General features: G+C 54.3%; 1 protein-coding gene across 1 annotated transcript in view; it reads left to right on the plus strand.

The window, feature by feature from the left end:
• The first annotated feature begins 1663 nt into the window (after positions 1–1663).
• LOC139044366 (serine/threonine-protein phosphatase 2A regulatory subunit B'' subunit beta-like) overlaps positions 1664–23531 on the plus strand; it is a 55893-nt gene continuing 34025 nt past the window's right edge. The window contains exons 1-2 of the mRNA XM_070503830.1: positions 1664–2309; positions 15688–15870. Of these exons, the coding sequence (XP_070359931.1) occupies positions 1962–2309; positions 15688–15870 (531 nt within the window). The 5' untranslated portion in view covers positions 1664–1961. The remainder of the gene's footprint in view (positions 2310–15687; positions 15871–23531) is intronic.

Below are 23531 nucleotides of genomic sequence, written 5' to 3' on the forward strand. Positions count from 1 at the left end.
ATAACTCATAGATCAGTATCTTTTGTGAGTAAAGTTATTTATTAAGAATTATTTTCTTTGTATAGATAAAAAGAAGCAGAATTACTCAAGAGATCAAAGGCTTATTGCCAAGTTGTTTTCTAAATCCTTTTATTACCACTGTCCATATGTGAGAGTGTCTACTTCAGAGTAAGTTGTCCTACAATGGGTAGTCTTTTTTTCCCTTAAGTATTTGATAAGTAAAAAAAGATATACATTTAACACTTTTTTATGGAGTTAATGATAGGTTACAATCTTGTGAAATTTCAGTTGTACATTAATGTTTGTCAGTCGTGTTGTAGGTGCACCACTTCACCCTTTGTGCCCACCCCCCACCCCACCTTTCCCCTGGTATCCGCTAAACTGTTCTTAGTCCATAATTTTAAATTCCTCATATGAGTGGGGTCATACACAGATTATCCTTCTCTTGCTGGCTTATTTCACTTAACATAATTCCCTCAAGGTCCATCCATGTTATTGCAAATGGAATGATTTTGTTCTGTTTTACAGCTGAGTAGTATTCCATTGTATATATGTACCACATCTTCTTTATCCATTCATCTGTTGCTGGGCACTTAGGTTGCTTCCACATCTTGGCTATTGTAAATAGTGCTGCAATAAACATTGGGGTGCATAGGACTTTTGGGATTGCTGACTTCAAGCTCTTTGGATAAATACCCAGTAGTGGGATGGCTGGATTGTATGGTAGTTCTATTTTTAATTTTTTGAGGAATCTCCATACTGTTTTCCATAGTGGCTGCACCAGTTTGCCTTCCCACCAGCAGTGTATGAGGGTTCCTTTTTCTCCACAACCTCTCCAACATTTGTTAGTATTAGTTTTAGATATTTTTGTCATTCTAACGGGTGTAAGGTGATATGTTAGTGTAGTTTTGATTTGCATTTCCCTGATGATCAGCGATGATAAGCATCTGTTCCTGTGCCTATTGGCCATCAGTATATCTTCTTTGGAGAAATGTCTGTTCATGTCTCCAGCCCATTTTTTGATTGGGTTGTTTGATGTTTTGTTGTTGAGTTGCGTGGGCCCAGGCGACTCGGCCCCCACTGCAGCCTTGGTCCTTCCTGCGGGAGCGGGCGGAGGTGCCGGGTGTCCGTGTGTCCGCTGGCCGCATCCTCAGTGCACCTGCTGTCTGCTGCCCTGTTGACGTTTATGTGACTGGCTCCTACCTTATGGTGTGCGTTAGCGCTACATCCTGCGTTGTGGTTACGTTCTGCCCTGTTGGTACTTTGTGCACTGTCGTTATTTTGGACGTTCTGGTTACTTGGTACTTTGTCGTGACGTTCCACACTGTCGTTCCATATTGTTACCTTGTATGTTGTGGTACTTTCTGCCCTGTCCTGACATTCTACGTTTTGTCGTGTGGAACCGGCACCAAGACTACAGAAGCCAGAATACTCACCCCCTCACCCGATTTTTGAAGAGAAAACTTTCCGGTGTCCTCTGCAGCTTCAGTATGTTTTCTCAGCCTCTAAGGAGCAGGGGAAGCTGGGGCGGGCAGACCCCTTTGTTCCCAGTGCGTTTTCAGGGAGGGAACAGCTGCTTGGCTGCATCTGGGTCCCAGGCTGGGGCCTCAGCGTAGAACCCGCTCCTCCGCGAGGAGCCTGTGGCAGGTCCCCTTTAGTCGTGGGCGGGCGGGCAGGCTTTGCTTCTGGGGAGAGCGCCACCTCCCCGCTGTGCGAGCGCTGGCAGGCGGCCCCAGATCTGCCCCAGATCGGCTGTCCTTGCTGACCTGTTTGTGCCCTGTGCGTCCACACTGAGCCACAGCCGGGGTCCCTGCAGACACCGCCCCCTGCAAGGCCTCCCGCACCCTCAGCAGTCGCGCAGAGAGCTGCTCGGTCAGGGCGCGCCAGCTGTCCCCTCCCGCCTGCACAGCCGCCGGCCCGCCCGCCCGCGGGAGGGGTGGCCTGCCACCCCTCCTCCAGCCATGTGCCCTCCTCAGCCTGTGGAAGGCGCGCCGCCTGGGCCGGCCCCCACAGCGCCTGGCCAGCGACGCACGGAGTGCGCTGAGCCCAGCCACCCCAACCGTCCTGCCGGGCGCAGCTGCCGCCCCGAGCCCAGCGGCCCCAGCCAGGCCCAGCCCCGAGAGCAAGAGCCAGAGCGAGGTGCCTGGCCCGGGCCCTGGCGGCCCACGCGAGCCGACATGCGGCTCCACGAGCCGTCGCTGTGCCAGGACCCCAGCCTGAGGCAGGAGCTGGCCTCACTGGCCCGCGGCTGCGACTTCGTGCTGCCCTCCCGCTTCAAGAAGAGGCTCAAGGCCTTCCAGCAGGTCCAGGTCTGCCGCATGTCACCCCCCCGGCCCACCCGGGTCCCTCCCGAGTCCCTCCCTGGTGTGGGGGGGGCGGGGGCTGCTCGCACCCACCCGTGCAGGGAGCGTGGGTCCCGCGTGAAGTCGCTGGGAGAGCTCCTAAGAGCTCGCCCGTTGCTGGAGTTTTGGCGGCAGGTGCCGCGGTGTGGCCAGGATGCAAGCCCCCAGCGCGTGGACAGGTTCTGGCTCGGGTGGGGACCTGACCCTGTGGTCCCGGTGGGAAGCCTGGCCCATGGTCACGGCCATCTCCGTGATGACACGGCCCTGTGGGACGCCTGGCCTTCTCGGCCACATGGTGTTTACTGGGCTGTGGGGATCTGCACACATGGGCCGGGCAAGTGGATGGCTCGGTGCTGATAGTGAGTAGTTGGCGTGTAGACACCCTCTCCATGGTTGTGTGTGCTCAGAGGAGTAAGACCTGCTGTGTCTACACCTTGGACGTGTTACGAGTTAGTTTGAGGGACCCAGTCGTTTGGAAGCATCAGACAGCCCGTGATCCCCAGAGTCTGTCTGTGACTCGAGGGGTCTCTCCGTGGCATATCTTGTCCTCGCCTCAGCTCTGGGCCGGTGCTGGGGGCAGGGCCACAGGGCTTGGGGCCGGGGCTCCTGCTCCTGAACGCCTCACCTCTTGCAGTTAGACACCCGCACTTTTTCTCTAGGCCAGGACTTAACGTCCTGTTGTGGCCAAAAAAAATGACATCCAATCAGACCGGGCCATCTGGGGGAAAAAAAGACCTGCCTTCTGCTGATATTTTAATGGGAGTTTTTCTGGGATCATATCTCAGCTTTTACACAGCTTGGGAATTTTTCCTGTCTTGTGTCTTCCAACTTCTGAAGTTTTGTCTGCAGCTGGGGAAGGTGTGAGTCTGTCCCTAGATTTTAAGGAAAGTGCCTGCATTTGGAGACCCAGGAGTGGAATCTGCCCCACGCGGGTCCTGCTTTGACGATAGGAAAACAGATGTGGGGCAGTTAGGGTTTCTCCTGATGGTCCACTGGGCTGTGTGGGAGACCCGGAAATCCCTCCAGCCTCGCCCAGGATGGTCGTGCCTGGGGGCCCGGCTCCCCACAGAGCCCATGCAGGAAAGTCTGCATTGCTTTAGGGCTGCTGCTTATCAAATGAAAATCACTTTTTGGGAATCAAACTTTATGAATTCATTTCATGGGAAGTTGTTTCTTGTCACAGAAAACATGTCTCAACCTTGCTTCTCAGCCGTGACGATGTGCATTGCGTAACGTGAGTGCTCCCTGGGCTGCAGGCGGTGGACCAGTGGGTCTTTCTCATGGGGGTTGTGGGAGGAGCAGAAGGAGAGTTCTCCTGGCTCCTTTCATCCCAAGATGTTGGAGGGCGGATTCGGGACACAGCCTTGGGGGGGTCAGCAAACATCTTTGGGAGAGGCTGGGGGTAGAGGGAGAGGCTGGGGGTGGAGGGAGGGAGGTGGTGCTTCAGCCTGACGGCCACGCCACCCGCTCAGTGGGCCCCCCTGGCCCGGAGCAGAGGACCCTGGGGCACGGCTGTGCCGTCCACAGTGGAGCCATCCCTGCTCCCGCCTCCCATGTCCACCCGCCCACCCTGCCCAGGGATTCTCGGGCCTTCTGGGCGCCGAGCAGCGCCAACTCCCGGTGGTCACTGCAGGCTCTCTCAGGCCCAGGACATGCTCGGCTCACCCCGCTGGAAGGGGTCCTGAGCGTCCTGTACCCCGGGGGTCCCATCACCCACTCTCCACAAACAGGCTCAGGCACAGTTGACGGGCGCCTCTGCTCCTCCACTCTGTCACCTTGCTGTGGGCCCGGACACGCTGTCCAGCCTCCCTGCAGGGTCCTTCAGGGCACACAGACCCCGCTGAGCGTCATTCCAGACCCCAGTGTGGCCACCCCCTGGGGACAGTCCTGGACTCTGAGCTGACCTCCCCTCCCTGGGGTGACAGCGTGGCCTCCCAGCTCTGCCTGTCCCAGATGGCAAGTGGGCAACAGTCTGGGGTCCTAGTCTGGGTGGGGTCACAGTACCCTGCAGGAAGGGTCATGAATACCCCCTTTGATCCACATTCCCAGGACCCTGGCAGCTGGAAGCGGCCCCTCTGTCCACTCGGCTGTGGATGCAGGTTCCCCTCACAGGCCACTCCAGAGCCACACACACGCCCCCTTGGGAGCCCGTCCTGTGGGGCAGGTGCAGAGCCAGGCTGACAGTGTCCAGGCCGGGGACCCCGCTCAGCCGGGCTCCCCCGTCTGTGTCAGTGTTGGGAACACAGCTCTGCTCCCTCCTGTGAACGCGGCTGGCCCAGCAGCCTCCACAGTGAGCCCGGCCCCTCCTGTGCTGGAGGGAGATCCTTCGCACGAACCCGTGTGCAGGGCCTGGCTCCCCCGTTGTTGTCTTTGGCTCCCCTGTGTTAAACTTTGACCTCTGGCTCCCATCTGTCAGCGTGGAGTGTCGTTCACGCGTTTAGTTGGCGCACCTCCTGCCAGCTGGTGTGGAGGGTCCACGGGAGCCGAGGAGAAAGCTCGCGGCCCACAGGGGCCTCCTGTTGGGTGCAGCATCTTTGGGGCCTGGGCTCACCTGGAATCCACAGGCTGTCCCCCTGAGCTCCCTGGCCCCGTCCAGGGCCCTGTCCCGGCCTTGCTGCTGCATCCGGTCTCAGACGGGGCCGCCCAGGACGCTGCTGGGCTTGGCCGCTCCGGCCCAGCGTCCCTGCCTGGCCTGCTCTCATTCTGCCACCTGTGCCCTGTCCTGGCCCGTTGGAGTCGGAGGGACCCATCTGATGTCCCAGCACGTGCCGTCTGACCCCTCTGGGACCTGACCGTCCGAGGCTGGTGTTGGGAGGTGTGACCCCAGAGACACAGCTGGACGGATTTCTGCTGGGCTCCCCCACACCCTTCTGCGGGAGAAGAGATGCCTTTGCTTTATCCCAGGGCTTGGATTTTGGTCGTGGGGGCACCGCTCCGCCCCACTGTGTGTTCTGGGAGGCCCATGGGCGAGTCTGAGGTCCCAGGAGTGGGGTCGAGTCAGGGAGCAGGCGGCTGGGGCCCTCTACAGAAGTAGCTCTCCGTGAGGCCGTGCCCCTTGATCGGGGCTGCAGGGGGCCTGCGTGGGGCGGGGCGGGTGGGAGCCCAGGCAAGAGGCTTGGGGACCCGAATGCCCCTTGGTCGGCTGGTTGCCATTTTTTAAGAGGCCTGAGCCGTACTTTAGGACTCTCCTTTCACACACACACGTGTGTGTTTTTGCCACTTTTGTTCATTCCAGTCATCTGGCCGCGTCCCCTGGAGGTCGGGGAATGCGCCCCACGGTCCCTGCAGGACCTGCTGAGACCTGTTTTGCGGCCCAGGAGGTGGCCAGCCCCCAACGGCGTCCTGTGTGTTGGAAAAGAATGTGAGAGCTGCAGCTGTGCTGGGGCCGCATCTATTTCTGTCCCGGAGATTAAACTTGTAAATCTCCCGTGTCTGCAGCAGGCTGTTTGTTTCTCGTTGTCCGGTCAGCTCCGTCATCGCTCCGGGGAGCTGGGCCCGGCCTCCCTGGGGGCTGGACCTCTGCTTTTCCCTGCAGCGTCTGCCGTGTCCGTGTGGGGCTCCTGGGGCCGGCATCGGCCAGCTCTGAGGCATGTCGTTTCCCCTGGTCGCCTGCCCTGACGCGGTCCCTGTCTCTCTCTAGTACTGTCCACACCTCCACCTCTTGTGTGCACGTCAGTCCAGCCACCCCACGGCCCCTCTACCCTTTTCCGTCTTTTGAGAAGATGTTCACCCTCTGCACCCTTACGTCTTATGTGTGTCTCTTGTGAATAGACACGATTCTCTTTTTCCTTCTGATCTTCATCTTTTAACTGTGCCGTTTGTCTGTTTCCACGTGTTATGACTGTTCGTCCATCTTGGTTTATTTTCGTCCTGTCCTTTCTTGCCTCCTCTTTCTCTTTTCCTCTCCTACTTTGGAGTATTCCCTTGCTCCTAGCTGACTGCTCATCCTAGAAATGGCCACTACTGGATTTTTCCAGGTGAAAAATTAATACCTTTGCCTTCCAGCTCAAAACACTCAGATGGGGGCTGGCCCAGTGGTGCAGCAGTTAAGTGAGCATGTTCTGCTTCAGCGGCCCGGGGTTCACCAGTTCGGATCCCAGGTGCAGACATGGCACCACTTGGCAAGCCATGCTGTGGTAGGCGTCCCACATATAAAGTAGAGGAAGATGGGCACGGATGTTAGCTCAGGCCCAGTCTTCCTCAGCAAAAAGAGGAGGATCGGCAGATGCTCAGGGCTAATCTTCTTCAACAAAAAAAAACAAAACTCTCAGACACTTCCATTCCATGACCCCATTCATTTTATACTGCTGTTGTTGCCTTCGGAGGGTTTGTAAAAAGAAATAAAATCGCCGCCTTATGATGATTCACACAGTCAGCGTGTTGAGATTTGCCCCCCATACGCCCCTTTCCTGCATCTCCGACCTGCGTCAGGAGCACTTGGCTTCTGCCTGACGCACGGTCCCCCGCACATCCTGGACCAGCGTCTGCTGACAGTGGCCGGCTCGCTTTTGCTTTTCTTCCGTTTTGGTCTCAAACTGTCTCCATGTTGGTTTTGTGTGGCAGACACCTCCCGGGAGGTGGCGTTTGGGCGAAAGGGCAGCCGCTCTCCTCCAGCTCTGGCCCCTGCATTTCTGTCGAGAAGCTGGCTGCAGGGCTCCTGGGTCGCTCCTTTGGAGACGGTCCCCTTTTCTGTTCCGTTCCGTCTCCTTGTGGCAGGTTCTGAGGATCTGCCGCTGTCTTGGGTGTTGTCCCGTCTCGTCGTCCGGTGTGCAGTGTGGGTCGCTCCAAGGACTCCTGCTTGGGGTTCCTTGGGCCTCGGGTCTCAGGATGTGTCTCCAGCTCTGCAGCTGCAGGCTCAGCACCTGCGTCTCCTCCCTCCCGGGGCACGAGTCCCTCCCAGCTGTGCTGCTCTGCTCTCCAACCCAGAAAGCAAGTGTGTTTCCTGTTCTTCTGGACGTTTTATTTGGGGCTGTCTTAAGTCTCCTCACTCTTGCATCTTCAAGCCTCTCCCTGTCTTGATATATGAAGCGTGTCGGCTCTCATTCTCAACAACGTCAGAGTCCGGAGTCTTCGCCAGCCCAGCTGCTCCCTGCTTGCCGGCTCTCCCCCATGGTGCCTTCCTTTCATGTGTGTTTGTGCATTTTGATCATGAACGCCTCACTTTCCTTGGAACTTGGGGCGTTTTCTGAGTCCCGAGTTGAGGATGGTTCACCTCAGCACATCTTGCTGCTTCCGGGCACTGCTGATCTGTGGCAGCCTGACGTCGTCGGCTGGAGGGTTTGGGGACCAGGCACAGGATGTACATTTGGTTTGCACACTTGACTGGGAGTCTGCTGTGAGCTCTGGGGAGCTTCGCCACCACCCCTGCCCACAGCCCCTTGATGCAGCACCAGCTTTCAGGCCTATGATTGTCCTTTCCTTCCTGGGGTCAGAGGTTGGTGGGGATTTATTTCCACTTCATTCTTCTCGCTGCAGGGGCAGCCCCCAGGATCCCGCTCAGGGGGCAGCCTCCGTCGAGGATGCTGGATGTTGCCTCCTGTCCCCGAGCTCTGCAACACTGTGAGGTGACGGTCACTTCACCCCCTTGAGTGCACTCCCTGAAGGCAGCGCCTGTCCAGCCTCTCCTGGCCTCGCTGGGTGCCCCTTCCCAGCGTCCGTGCCCTGAGAGTCCTTCCTCTCTTGCCAGTCCGTGAGGCACTCAGGAAGATGTTTGTCAAGTGCTCTCCCCAGCATTTCCAGCTGCCTTCCTCAGAAGGGCTGGTCCGGGTACCTGGGTCTTGACAGGGCCGCAGAAAGAGCACACATGTTAGCATTTACTTCTCCCTGAGTCGATCCTGCAAGTCCAGCACCAGAACTGGGTCATCCAGTGTTGCGCTGTGCCTCAGGGAGTGAGTTGGTGGGAGACGCTTGCTTCCCCATGAGTGTGAGAGACATGGAAGGTTCCAGGCTGGGAGAGACTCACTGTGGACAGAGGGAAACAGAGTCATGTGGCCAAGTTCTCTGAGGTAGCAGCTTTCCGAACACAGCGAAAGGTGTTTTCCTTTCAGGGGAGCTCTTTGGGATGTGCGTTCCATCACTGCATATTGCTGGGGACCTGCTCTGTGCCAGGCACTGGAGGGTAGCTGCACCTTCTAGTTGGGATGACAGAAAAGCCTACAGAGCCTGACTGGGATGACAGTACCTGTGAAGGGGCGGCAGGTGGGGTGGGATGTGTGTTCTGTCAGGGATGACCTTGTGACCTGCGGTGATGTATTCTGTGAGGGGGCAGCAGATGGGGTGGGATGTGTGTTCTGTCAGGGATGACCTTGTGACCTGGGATGATGGTTCCTGTGACGGGGCAGCAGATGGGGTGGGATGAGTGTTCTGTCAGGGATGACCTTGTAACCTGGGATGATGGTTCCTGTGAGGGGGCAGCAGGTGGGGTGGGATGAGTGTTCTGTCAGGGATGACCTCGTGACCTGGGGTAACGGTTACTATGAGGGGGCGGCAGGTGGGGTGGGATGTGTGTTCTGTCAGGGATGACCTTGTGACCTGGGGTGAGGTTCCTGTGAAGGGGCGGCAGGTGGGGTGGGATGTGTGTTCTGTCAGGGATGACCTCGTGACCTGGGGTGATGGTTCCTATGAGGGGGCTGCAGGTGAGGTGGGATGTGTGGTGTGTAGGATGACCTTGTGACCTGGGGTGATGGCTCCTGTCAAGGGGCAGCAGGTAGGGTGGGATGTTTGTCCTGTCAGGGATGACCTTGTGACCTGGGGTAACTGTTACTATGAGGGGGCGGCAGGTGGGGTGGGATGTGTGGTGTGTCAGGGATGACCTTGTGACCTGGGGTGATGGTTGGTGTGAGGGGACGGCAGGTGGGAGTGGGCTCAGGCGGGGGGTGTTGTGTTGTCTATTGATGACATGCTAGTGGCAGGTGGGATCTGATCATGGTCTTAGATGAGGTAAGGCAGTGTTTGTGGGGCGCCTGGGAACAGTAGGCACAAAGGCCCTGAGGTGGGCAGTGACAGGGGCAGTCATTAGCGCCTCCACACACCCGCTGTGCCCCAGGGAGCTGTGGTGCAGTGGTTCTCAAACTCCTGACCCAGGGGACCGTCCTCCTGTACCAGCGTGTTGGTGGAAGGGACGTGTGGCACCCTCAAGGGAAGCCCTCCTGCTGGCAGCAGCCAGTGTGGCCATGCGGGGTGTCTGCAGGGCGCTGTCAAGAGCACCAAAGACCTGTGGTTGTGTCTTTGCCCCTAAGTTTGTAGCTGTCTCCCTTCCTCCCTCCCTCCATCTGCCAAATTCCCCCCAAATTCCCCCCGTCCGCATGGCTCTGACCACAGGGGCCGTCTCTCACTGCGCAGCCCATGTGGGCGTCCTCCCTCCACCATGGTCAAGCTCCCCAGGCAGTAAGCTCGCTCGTGTCCCACTCTGCTCGTCCTGTGCCGCTGTCCAGAAGGTCATGTCTCATGGAGCTATGCGTGTGTCCTCGGGGCCAGGCCTCAGGGCCCGGAGCAGAGGAAGACAGGAGCTCTGCTGTGTTCCAGGGTCAGAAGGACCCGGGCTGCCGCACGAGGCGAGGGGTTCCTGGAGATCAGCGAGCTGTGTGTCCACCCCCAGGAACAGACACACGAGCTGAGGCAGAGACAGGCCCTCGCGTGGCAGCCCTGGGCGTGGAGGCCTCATGCGTGTGTGTGCGTCTGTGTGTGTGTCTCCATCGCGACCAGCAGGCCCTTCCCCGCCAGTCCTGACTGGGAGGCCCATTTGGCTGTTGGGCCCCATCCCCTTCCTGTTCCTGCCCCTGGAGACAAGCGGACCAGCAGACGGTGGGGGATGGAGAAGGAGGAACAGGTGACTGAGCCGGTGCCATCGCTGTCGTGGGAATCTCTGCGCCATGTGCTCAGGAAGCGGGTAGAAACCGTCAGATGTGGTTCATCCCGTGCAGTGTGAATACTGCCTCCTAGAGTGCTCAGTCTTTGCAGCTTCGGAAGACACGTTGGCGCGTCTCCACCCACAGAGGTTTGGTGAACTTGCTCCTGACGCGTGGTTTCTGCCCCTTGCGAGGCCCACACAGGACCTGGGGCTCCCCGTGCCCTTGGCCCAGGCTGGCCCCTCTGCCCGGGTGGCCCATCAGCTTCCCCCTCTCGGACTGCGGCCGAGCCTGCATCACGGGGGCCCGGTGTCCATCCTCCTTGGAACTGGCCCCCCATGTCCTTCTCTATACCTCTGGCCTCTCCTGTTGTCCGAGGCCTCCCCGCCCAGCAGGGCCATGGGAGGGTCGATGGGCCACTGTACAGACCTCAGACGTTGTCCCCGTGGTGCCGGTCGTTCTGAGTTCGTGAGCACAGGGCACGTGCTCAGATGTCATAAAGTAGCTCCCAGTGCTGCCTTGGACCATCTGTTAGACCAACGAGAGAATGAAGCCGACTACAAACGTGATCTAAAAACTCCCGTGTGGTGACAGACGTCACAAAGTAAATAAAAAGACGTGGGGCCTGGGGACGGAGGACAAAACTCACAAAGCCGAAGACACGTGCCGCCCTGGGAATGGTCAGAGGAGGAACAGAAATGACGGCACAGCGTGGAGTAGAGAAGGGGCAGGGAAGATGGTGTCCTTGCCTTTTAGACAAATGAGGAGATGCTCCACCTGGTTCAGAGTACGGTGGGGGTGGAGCATGATGCCTGTGTGGTGTCTTAGTTCCCCCAGACGGCGGAACCTCAGTTTGACAGCGCCCTCTGCTGACGGGGCAGGAGGGAATGCGGTGTCGGAGATGGTGGTGGCCCCCGGAGCTCCTCCCGCAGGAGCACGTGGACGAGCCACACTCTTGCGGTGCTGAGGCCGTGCCGGCTGCCTCCCTGTGCTCCCATTCAGATTGGGGCCTTTGTAAGCTTCTTGCACTCGCTCACCTTTAAACAACGCAGGACAGGCGCCTAGCCCGTGGTGGGGACCGCCCACCTTTAGGACTGTGGTGTGTGCAGACACCAGCACCAGGGACACCAGGCCCCCAAAGCCCCCTCAGGAGGTGCTTGCATGTATCCTCACGCCTAGGACAGGAGCCACGAGCACTCGCTGCTGCTGCTGCTGCTCCACAAAGGGGCATGCTGGCCTCCCGCCCTCCCCTCACGTGTGGTGGCGGCCGGGTCACCGCGAGGTCACCAGGGCACAAAGGCCACGTTACTTCCCCAGGCAGAGCCGCCAGGACCCCAGGGCAAAGCCTTGCTCGCGGATCCCAGCCTGGATTCGCATCTGCGTAGACTGCGGATTCATGAGGAGGTCTGGTCGCCACGCGTGACTTGTGCAGATGAAGACAGACTTCCTCGTGAGTGTCCAGCGAGGTTCCAGAGCTGTCGCTTGGCAGCCCTTGGGCAGGAAATGTCCCTATGTCTCCACAGGAGGGGGGCACAGATAGTGGGCGTGAGCGACACAGGGCCTGACACCACATGTCCAGGACGCCCCAGTGAGCCCACCCCGCTGCTTTCAGGGCTTCGTGTGGTGGAGTCAGCATCACGCCGTCGCCAGCTGGAGTGTGCCTGTGGCCATCCAGGGGGAGGAGGGCACCCATGGGGACGCTCGGGCCAGCCAGGGGGGCGAGGGTGAGCCTCGTGGTGGATTGCTGTGCACTGACAGCCGCAGGAAGATTTGATTTAAGTTCTTTGTCACGTTCTGTCCATTTTGTCAAAGTCCATTTCTCAGGACCGGCCTGAGTATTAACTGTGTAACGGGTCTGGCAGAAGCCGGCTGACACGGTGACAGCAACCTCGTTTTCAGGAATCACACCTGGTCGTAGGCGAGAGGCCGAGCAGTGTGTCTGCATGGAGGCGTAGCAGCGCTGTCATCCCTCTTCCTTGTCCTTTCCCAGGTGACCAGGTGCGCGGCCTCCTAGCGCTGACCAGCAGCGAACGACGTCCCTGTGACTTAGCAGCCCAGGGGTCTGTGTCAGCCCAGCCATGGACTGGGGAGAAGGCACATGGTTGACAACGGCTCCAGAACCAGCCCAGGGGCAGCCACCCCACAGTGTAGGTGCCCTGCCCTCTGCCTGGAGCGCCAGACTCCTTGTGCCTCAGTTTTCCCACCGTGAATACAGGATGCTGGTGGCACGTCAGTCACAGATTGTCCTGAACGCGGCAGTTGAGTGAGATGGCTCATGGGAAGATGTGGTCGGTGCTCAGGAAACACCAACACCGTATTGCACAAAGGTACAAGGGCAGCGACTGTGGCCGACAGCTCAGGGCATTGGGCTCGCAATTCATTCCGCCTCGCGGGAGAGAAGAAAAGAGAAAGACGGGAAAACGGAACCACCGCCACAAGGCAAGGAAACAGGCACTCAGGGGCCTGCCCCGGGGGCACAGCAGTTAAGTTTACAGGCTCCGATTCGGTGGCCTGGGGTTCGCGGGTTCGGATCCCAGGCGCAGACCTAGCACCGCTCGTCAAGTCACGCTGAGGCGGCCTCCTTCATATGAAGTAGTAGACGATTGGGACAGATGTTAGCTCAGTAACAGTCTTCCTCACAAAAAATTAAAAAAATGAAAAATGGCCCTCAGTCTTTGTTCCAGAAATCGAGGGGAAAAGTTATCTTCCTCAAAGCGAATCGTGGGCACCCCCAGCAGATCTGTTGAACCGAACCCTCTCCTTCCAAGGAGGCAGCTCTGGGTGTGGCTTCCCCTCCCGCCTGTCCCTGGGCCACGGTGGGTGTGGTTTTGGCTCAGTGCTGCTGTGCAGGGCTGTCACATCAGGACTCAGTGATTCTGACACTGTAACCCAATCCCCGTGGAACAGGACATCCCGGGCTGGGAGGAGGGGGATCAGCCTGTGTCCCTGGGTGCTGACTCGGGCCGAGTCTCGTGAAGGGTGGGCCCGAGGTCATCGTCCAGCCTTTGCTCTGCTCTGAGGCTTAGTCCACAGTGTGGTCCTCGTGCTTCCCACCGTCCATGGCAGATCCACCTCGCTCAGCACAGCCGGCCTGCAATAGGTGCCGGAACCTCAGGGCCGCCCTTTGCAGCCTCTCCTTTCTGATCACCGTGCCGTCCACATCTGCCTCTCGGCTCTCAGCACTGAGGTGACCCTGCGTCAAACCCCTGACTGTTTTATTTGCCCTGTTGTGATCACAGGGCTCATTGTCGTGCGTCTGCAGGCTCTCCCCATAGCCCCCCAGTACAGCAGACTCAGGACAGCAACACCTCTGGACGTGTTGCTGTCGTCTGTGGGTCACGTCAGTGGGGCAGGACAGAAAGCGTTTACAAGTGACTCCTCCTCCTAGTGCTGGAGGGAAAACAGACAGGTGACACAGGGCGTCCCGGGACATGACTGAGGGGACGCGAGGCCGTCCCGAGATGTGACTGAAGGGGACATGGGGCCATGCTGAGACGTGACTGAGGGGATGCGGGGCAACCCTGAGACATGACTGAGGGGGACATGGGCCCCTCCCGAGACGTGAGTGAGGGGGACGAGGGACCGTCCCGGGACGTGAGTGAGGGGATGCAGGGCCGTTCTGAGACGTGACTGAGGGGGACGTGGGGCCATCCTGAGACGTGACTGAGGGGACGTGGGGGGCCACCCCAAGACATGAGTGAGGGGGACGTGGGGCCATCCCGAGACGTGACTGAGAGAACATGGGCCGTCCCTGAGATGGACTGATGGACTGAGGAGGACACTAGCCGGTCCCAGAGGCTGCAGCTGGGTGGTGAAGAGGCCCCCGTTGCAGGACGAGATGTGTAGGACACCCGCAGGTTTCAGTGGGGAGCCGTGTTGACTGTGTATCCTGGTGGCAAATTGGTAGTGCTGTTGGTGTCTGGTGTTCCAGCCCCTGGTCCCTGTGGCATGAGGCGGTGGCTGCATGAGCTGTGCTCTGTCACTCGGCCTTGGGGAGGGTGGCTGACATGTGAGTGCCCCGTGGCGCATGGAGGGGACCCCCCACCTGGGCGTTCGGGCCTGCTGGCGGTGCCATTCCTCTGGGTAAGAACCACGCTGTGCCCGGTCACTGGGCCGGCCCTGAACCCTCTGTGGTGTTTCCTCGGCCTGCTGTGTTGTGTGTGTGTCTCCTGCACGCTCAGGGTCTGCAGGTCCTATGTGGTCCCGTGGTGTCCCGTGTGCATTGGGTTCCCCAGACCTTGTTGAGTTGGGGACCCTCACAGTGCACTCTCCTGACCATCTGCCCACTCCCGGCCCCATCAGCCCCCGTGGCCTCAGGCATTGGGTTTTTGCTGCTCAGTCCAGTCCTTCCCCAGTAGGACGCTGGGCTGTTCCTGCCTCCTGAGACTGTGGCCTCGTGTCCCCAGCCCTAGAGAATGTAGGGTGTAGACCGGAGATGCGTCCATGGGCCAGACTGTGCCTCCCCGTCACTGCCCGTCGAGGCCGACCGGGTGCCTGGTCCTCGGCGGCCGTCTACGACCCGGCTCCCAGGAGCTGTTTCTGGCCCCAGAAGGCCTCTCCTGAGTCAGCAGGGAGATGCTGCTGAGTCCTGCTGGGCGACCGTGCCCACCGTAGTGGGAACAGCGAGCCTCATGGGCTCGGCCTCAGAGGAGATTCAGAGCCTCTCCCCCCTCGGTGCTGCAGACCAGGCCTGGGGCCAACTTTCGGCAGTCATTCCTTAACCGGGTCCACTGAACAGCTCTTTCTGCTTGGGGGCATTTTAAACAACCGTGTTTTATATACAGAGTCCCCCCTTCCGCCTGTAACGACAGCCCCACAGCAGGTCAGCTCCCTGAATCCCCGAGGGCACGTCCCGACACCACTGTGTCTTGGAAAGCATGTCAGGAGGTCAAACTTCTCCGAAGTAGTTGCTGCTGAAGGTGCTGGCTTCACTTGGGGTGGCTCAGCTGCCGTTCTGCCTTCTGGCGAGAAAGAGGCTGCAGGGCCAGATCCTTTCCCGGAGGGCCATCCCAGGTCAGGTGACAGACGTACGTCCCATTCTCCGGGAGGCACACGTGGGAACCAGCGACTGCAGGTGTGGGCCCCAAAGAGAGGCCACACCTGTCCTGGCTGTGAGCGAGCGCCATTGACGGCCCGCCTGGAGGACCCTGACCCCAGGAGGACTGCGGGGCAGGCTCCCCACAAGGACCTGTGCCAGCCTCCCTGGCAGCCTGGGCCGTCAGCTGTCACTGTTGCGGGGTCACACTGAGGCAGGGCTGGGGGAGGCTCAGCAGTGTGGATCAGTGGTATGTGACGCTCTCTTGTGGTGTGTGACCTTTCGGATGCGGGTGGCCTCATGGCTGGAGTTGGCCCCCAGGATTGTCTGGCGTTCTGTGCACATTGGGGTTCCGTGGCCCCGTGCGCTCACTTTGAGAACGGTGCCGCCCCTGTCTGTTACGGGTTCATGTGAGGACGATGTTTCCTGTTCCCAAGTCCTCACCACCTGTCTCATTTCTCAGGTCCAGACAAAGGAGGAGCCCCTGCCACCAGCCAGCAGCCAGAGCATCCCCACCTTCTACTTCCCCCGAGGCCGTCCGCAGGGGACAGTGAACGTCGATGCCGTCATCGCCAAGATTGAGCGGACCTTCGCCCAGTTTCCGCACGAGAGAGCCACCATGGAGGACATGGGCAAGGTGGCCAAGGTGGGTGCCCTGCGTGCTGCCTCTGGGCAGCACCACGTTCACGGGTTGGTGCTTGTGTTCTGTTTTCAGGATCTGAAACACAGTGGAGACTCTGTATTAACGGTTGTGCCAAATATTGAAGACAGACATGCCTGTGCGTTGTTGCCCTCCCAGATGGAGCAGCGTTCACCTTTGCATTTTTTAAGCAACTGATCCCCTGAGGTCCAGCCTGGGCCTTCCTCTCCGCCCTCCTGCCCCGTGTCTCTCCCTGTGTAGGGTGGGTGCTAGTGGACCCACAGTCCATGCGCAGCAACATGTCGATTTTGAACTTAGCCTAACACATGATCCCCCGTGCATTGTCTCACCATTTGGTTTTGAAATTCGGTGGCATGTCTCCAGGCCATCCATGTTGACATGTGTAGACACACGTAGACGAGCACAATCGTGGTTTCCCACATCGCCTCAGCCGCGTGGGAAGGCTCCCGTGTAGCCGGCGGCTGGCACGGCCCCTCCTGGGTGCTGGCGTTGACGCGTCCCGCTCCCCCATGGATCGGGCTGCCTTGGGCTGTGCTCCTGAGCTCCGCCTTCAGGCCGCATTGGGGTGCTTGTGCTTCCCCTTTGCCCCTGTGCTTCCGGGGTGCTTTCTCTCTCTTTCTTCATCCCCACCCTCCCCTCTGGAATGTCTCTTCCTATTCTGGATGCTGACCCTCCGTCCATGTGTGTTGTGAGCAGGTTCTGTTCCACCTGCTGAATGGTTCACGTGCTTCCTTTTGCTTGCAGTTTTTAGGGCTTGTCCTCTTTTCTTGTTGGAACTGCTTTATTGAGATATAACTCTCGGACCACAGTTCACCCATTTAAAACGTACAACTCAGCACAATGCAGTGTATGCCCGGAGTTGTGCAGCCATCATCGTAGTCAACTGGAGGACATTTTTGTCACCCCCTAAAAGAAACCCTGTACCCTTTAGCTGTCATCCCCCCTCCCCCACCCCCAACTAATCCACTTCCTGTCTCTGTAGGTTCGAGTATCCTGGACATCTTATGTAAACAGATCCATACCATGTGTGGCTTTTTGTGTCTGCCTTCTTTCCCTCAGCACACAGCCAGACCCGGGCGACACTGGGGGCTCGGCTCCAGGCCCCCACAACAAAGTGAATGTCACCATAAAGCAAGTCACACGAATTGTTTGGTTTCCGAGTGCAGATAAAAGTTAGGTTTATGCTATGCTGTAGTCTAAGTGGGTGATAGCATTATGACTAAAGAAAAGTGCATACCCTAATTAAAAAATACCATATTGCTAAAAAATGCTAACCAGCACCTGAGCCTTCAGCAAGTCATCTTCTCTTTGCTGGTGGAGCATCTGGTGAAAAACGCAATAAAGCAAAGCGCGGTAAAGCGAGGAGCAATAAAGGAAGTGCTTTATTGCAAAATAAAGCAAAAATACAAGCTAGCCTGTGTTTTCAAGGTTCGTCTGTATTGGGGCGTGTGTCAGTGGCACGTCCTTTCAGCGTCCCGTTGTGCATTTATCCATTCATCAACTGATGGACGTCTGGGTTGGCCCACCTTTGGGCTGTGGTGCACAGGGCTGCTGGAACACGCGTGTGCGAGTCTTGGTGTGCAGGTGTAGGGTTCTCTCAGATATACACACCTAGGAGTGGAATTGCTGGGACACATGGCGACACCATGTTTAACGCTTTGAGGAGCCACAAGACCATTTCCCAAAGCAGCTGCCCCATTTTGCATTCCCACCGGCAGCGTAGGAGGGTTCCGATCTCTCACACCCTCGCCAGCACTTGTGTCTTGCTGATTGTAGACAGCGTGTCCTAGGGGGCACGAAGTGTCTCCTGGTGGTTTTGACTCGCATTTCCCTGAAGACTGTCATGTTGAGCAGCTTTTCATCTGCTTATTGGCTATTTGTGCATCTTCTTTGTAGAAATGTTTGTTTAGATCCTGTGCCCGTTCTTTAACTGGATTGTCACTTTATTGTCCAATTGTAAGAGTTCTTTATATATTCTAGATTCAAGTCCCTTATCCAATACTTGGTGTGCATTTTTTCCCATTCTCTGAGTTGTTTTTTCTTTTTTTTAATTATATGTACTCAGCACCTGAAAAACTGAGAATTGACCTGAGTCTTTTTTAACCTTTTCTTTTTTGCTGAGGAAGACTGGACCTGAGCTAACATCTGTGCCAGTCTTCCTCTATTTTGGATGTGGGCTGCTGCAACAGCATGGCTTGTTGAGCGGTGTGTAAGTCTGTGCCCAGGATCTGAACCCACCAACACTGGGCCACTGAAGCAGAGTGTGCAAACTTAACTACTGTACCACCAGGCTGACCCCTTTTTTCAGTTTTTGATAGTCTTCCATGATGCCAAAAAGTTTTTGTTTGTTTGATAAAGTTCACTTTATCTGTTTTTTCATTTGTTGCCCGTACTTTTGCCGTCATATCCAAGAAATCATTGCCAGATGCAAGGTCATGAAGATTTGCTTTTGTTTTTTCCTGAGAGTTTCTAGTTTCGGCCTTTACGTCTAGGTCTTTGATCCATTTTGAGTTAATTTTTGAATATAGTGATGCAGCGGTCAAACTCCATTTTTTACGTCTGGAAATCCAGTTGTCTCAGCACCAAGGCTGAAGAGACTATTCTTTCCCCGTCCAGCGGCCCTGGCCCCCTTGTTGAAAATCAGTTCCCCATAAATATGAGGGTTTAGTACTGGATTCTGATTCTAGCCCTTGACCTGTCCTTGTGTCTTTATGCCAGTTCCACCCTGTCTTGATTACTGCTGCTTTGTAGTCGGTTTTGAAATGGGACGTGTGAGTCCCTTCTCAAGCTTGTTTTGGCTCTCCGTGGACCCTTGCAACTCCTTATGGATTTTAGGGTCAGCTTGTCAGTTTCTGCAGAGACGCCAGCTGGGGTTCTGCTGGGCTCACGTTGACTCTGTAGATCGGTGTGGGGAGTATGGCCGTCTTACTACTGTCTTCTCATCCGTGTACATAGGACGTCTTCCACTCATTTAGGTCTTAGTTTCTTTCGAAGATGTTTTGTAGTTTTCAAGTATAAGTTTTGCACATCTTCTGTTAAATTTGTTCTGAAGCATTTTATTCTTTTTGATGCTATTATAACTGGAATGCTTCTCTGAATTTTATTTTCAGCTTGTTCATTGCAAGTGTATAAAAATGCAATTAATTCCTGTGTACTGATCTTGTATCCTGCAGTCCTCTGAACTCATTTATTCGTTCTAATAGTGTTTTAGCGTATTCCTTAGGATTTTGTGTGTACATGATCATGTTACCTGCGGCTAGAAATAGTTTCGCTTCTTCCTTCCCGGTGTGGATCTGTTATTTCCTCGTCGCGCCCGACTGCTCTGGGAAGAACCTGTAGCGTGGTGTGGTGTTGATGTCCGAGAGTGGAGGTTCTTGATCCTGCCCTTGGGAAAAGCATCCAGTCCTTCACCGCTAAGCATGCTGTGAGCGTGGGTTTTCACAGATACCCTTTATCGGGTTGGGGACCTTCCTTTCCATTCCTGGTTTGGTCAGCGTTTTTATCAAGAAAAGATGTTAGCTTGGTCGGATGCTTTTCCTGTGTCTGTTGAGAGGCCCGTGTGGTTTGGTTCTTTATTCTATGGATGAGGTGCATTACGTGAGTTGGTTTTTCCAATGTTAAACCAACCTTGCGTTCTGGAGCAAATCCCACTTGGCCATCGTGTGTGGTCCTTTTTCTGCGTGGCTGGATTTCACTGGCTGGTATTCTGTGGATGGTTTTTGTGTCCGTATCCAGAAGAGATACTGGCTGGCAGTTTTCCTGTGATTCCTGTGTCTGGTTTTGGTATTAGGGTAACACTGGTCCAAGAGGAAGATCGGAAGTGTCCCCTTCTCTTCTGTTAGAGATCGCCTTTTTAAAGTATGTTTTTAAATTTTGTTTTATAAGTATGTAAAAACGTACATGGTTCCAAGGTCAAAACTCACAAACCAGATATATTCCCATAAGTCCAGAGTCTACCCCTGTCTGTTCAACTCTGCTCTCTTCCTCCCCCATAAGTAACAGTTTTCATAAATTTGGCTTATCCTTTATTTTTTAATATGAGCAAATACCTACAAATATACATCTGTGTATGTACACACATATTTAATTTCTTCCCTTTCTTGGATGAGAAGTAGCACGCTGTTCTATGCTTGGGTGTGTTCTCTCTGAACATTATGGGTGGCGATCACTCCCCATTGGCGAGGTGGCCCTCGCTTTGCATGTTCGTGTGGGAGCATGAAAGTGACCCCACGAGCTGAAACCTGTGTAGCTTTTCTACTTCTTTGGCGGCTTTCTCCGGGCACAGTTGCTGGGCGAGAAGCAGTGGGTGTCTGCTGTGGACAGTTTGGTGAGCTCCAGTGGGCCTGTCAAGCCGTCAGCACAGTCAGCATGATGAGCGTCTCCACTGGCCCCTAAACTCTGCTTCATTCTCATCCCTCCCGCCCCCAGCCCCAGGCTCCCTGTGGTCACTATTGATTAGGGATTTCTAGAATTGTACATAAACTAAATCATACTGCAGATACTTTCATTCTTTTTATGGTGGTAAAATTCACATAAAGTTCCACCAGCATTTTAACCATTTTAAGATGTACAATTCAGGGGCCTTTATTTCATAGACAGTGTTGCACAACCATTACCACTGTCTGGTTCCCGAACATTCACATCCCCCTACAAGGGAATCCCGGGTTCTGTAGCAGTCACTCCCCATTCCCCACGCCCAGCCCCTGGCAACCATGAGTCCCCTTTCTGTCTGTGGATTGGCCTGTTGTGTTTCAAAAAGATCTGGGCAAAAGTTTTGATACAAATGAAAATAAAACCAAACCCACCTTCCCTAAGCGTCATTTTTTAAGAACAGCCAGAGAAGTGTGATGGTTTGGTGCCTAAGCTTCCTTTCCTGCTGAAATTCTCATCCAGCCTGGCACCAACCTGAAGGAAATCACCTCACTCCTCATGCTCATCGCCCTTCCCTCTTGGGACCTGGGACCTTCCTCCCAGGACCGTGGGGTTAGGGGCTAATAATGGAAGTGAAGTCACTTAGAAAACACAGAAAAGCAACTTTAGGAGATATGTCACTTCAGGTAATCTAATCCCATCCATCAAACAAAATCTGCAAGTGTTTGGTGGTGAGGATGTGGTCTATTTTCCAGAAATCACAGACAGCTTATATTGATTCCTGTGAAAACTTTTTCACCTCCTGTACAAGCTCCCATCCAACCCAAGTACGTTTCTTAAGTAGTCTCAACAGAAAAACTAACCTGAGAATGATTTAACGGGACTTTCAATTCTAAAAGATCCAGTGTCAAACGCTTTATGATCAACTTCCTTTGGCACCGCAGAGCCCACGGCCTCAGCACGCTCTCCCGGCTGCATCCTCTCTCTCATTGCCTTCTTCACAGCAGCGAGGCGACCCCCATCTGCGATCCCAGCATCATCATGTTTTGGTTCACTCGCTATACCCGAGACAACTTTTTCCTACAAAGAGAAATTATGACATTTACTAAAGCAACTCATTACCATCTTATAAGAAAAATGAATAAAGCATGCCTAAAATATTTCACACATCCATCTTATGCTTATCAAGTTCCTAGTATGTGCTAAACATGCTGGGGGTCAAAGGTAAAGGACAAAGTTCCTGCCCTCAAGGAGTTAGTTGTGGTTGTCGTTTAATGTAAACAAAGATAGGACCCTTCAACATGTCTAAAAACTGATGGAAAAGAGAGAACAAGGCTAACTGATGGGATGAGAGGTCAATGACTAAGAGATCTGGGGGAATGGTTCCAAAGTACAGATAAAAGATTAGTTTGATTTTAACTGTTCAGTAGTCTTAACGGTGGCCTATAAAATAATGTAGGAGAGAAACACTGGTGGTAAGGGGCAGAATTACAAGGCTCCGACATAATGCTGTCTTGACACAGCCGTTATCTGCGTCACTGATGGTGTTATGTCCCCAGGACTAAGCACCCGATAAGAAATCGCACGGCAGGTCCAAATGTCCCAGCATCCTTCCTGTTTAACAGACTTGAAATTCATTCAATCAATCTCGTCACTGTCCTCAGGGCCTTTGTCATTAGTAAGACATTACTAACGTCTTACTAAGACATTACTTCATTAGTAAAATAAGGAGACTTCATTAGTAAAACAATCCTACAATAATCCTTTAATACTCTAACATCTTAAACTCCTAAGACAGAATTCAAAACAGAGTTTTTATTTGGATTACACAGCATAATAAAGTACCAGTTTAGAAACCTGATTTTGCAACCAGAGGCATTTTTCTAAAATCTAAAAGAAAAAGTGGCAGGGCTCCAAGCTGGCTTGAGAAGTAGCAATTCTGAACCAAAAGCTTGGAGTTAAAATATTTTGGGAAAAAAATTAGTACAAATAGATAAGAATGGAATCTATCATGTCAACAAAGCCAATTTTACAGAGAAAATAGGAAATTTTACATGATAAAATTTGGGAAGAAGAGAGAGAGTCTAAGAGTCATTGTTCCTCTTTTCTACTTAAAAAGTTCTTTCATTTTGAAATATATCACGCACAAGAGTATAGAAAGCAGAGATGGCATAACCTGTGGGTTAAGAACATGGGTTCTGGAATGAGAAACCCAGCTCCACCCTGGGCACGTGCTCGAGTCTTCCTGGCCTCAGATTCCCCACCCGGGGATAACGGCACCCACCTCACAGGACTGTTGTGAGGATTAACTGAGTCAATGTGTGTGAGGGCCTGGGAAGCATAGTTGGCACATTATATAAATTATGTACTACTGCTATTATTACTGCAAAACAATGTATAGGTACAGTTTAAAGAATAAAACACACTGGTACATACCGTTACTTAGCAACTCAGAAGCTCTCAGGAGGACCAAATCCAATCTCAGCCCCACCTCCCCCGCCAGAAATAACCATCCTGAATTTTGTGTTGACCTTTCCTCACTCTTTCAAGACAATCAGGACATTGTAATAGATGACACGTTTTGTGAAATGAAAAACCTGAAGCTAAATGTTTCTAAAGCTTAAATTCATTAAAGTAAAAGTCTATATTAGAAATCCACAAATTTACCTGAAACACATCTTTGCTCGTATTGCTGGCTTTCTCCCATCCACACTCCTCAAGTATGGTCAGATTGTTGAATTTCTGGCGTAGATCCTGTATCTGTTAATAAATGAAGCACAAGTTTATCAGATTAATGCTAACCATATTAAATTTACAAATTAATGCCCAAAAGCTTCAAACAAATTGACAACGACTTGGACTGGTGACATAAAATTAGACTGTCATTGTCAATTTTGTATTCAAATGAATTCTTATGGTAAAATTGTTCATTGTTATTTTATGTTAAAAATCTACATAAAGGATGTCATATGTGAATAACTCCCAAACTATTTTGATGACTAAAATGGTAGGAGAGATATCCTAAATTATACAGTGTGAACACAATCTCTCCGTTTTTTTTTTGTTTTTTTGTTTTTTTTTTACAGTTTATTTATCCCTTCTCCTACTGAGGAGCATATCCATTGCTTCCAAGTCTTGGCAATTATGAACAATGCTGCTATAAACATCTGTGCACATGTTTGTCTGGACACAGGTTTTCAGCTCATTTGGGCAAACACCAAGGAGCGTGACTGCAGCATCGTATGGTAAGACTCTGTTTAGTTTTGTAAGAAACT

This window comes from Equus asinus, unplaced genomic scaffold, assembly GCF_041296235.1.
Source record: "Equus asinus isolate D_3611 breed Donkey unplaced genomic scaffold, EquAss-T2T_v2 contig_803, whole genome shotgun sequence".
Taxonomy (NCBI): Eukaryota; Metazoa; Chordata; class Mammalia; order Perissodactyla; family Equidae; genus Equus; species Equus asinus.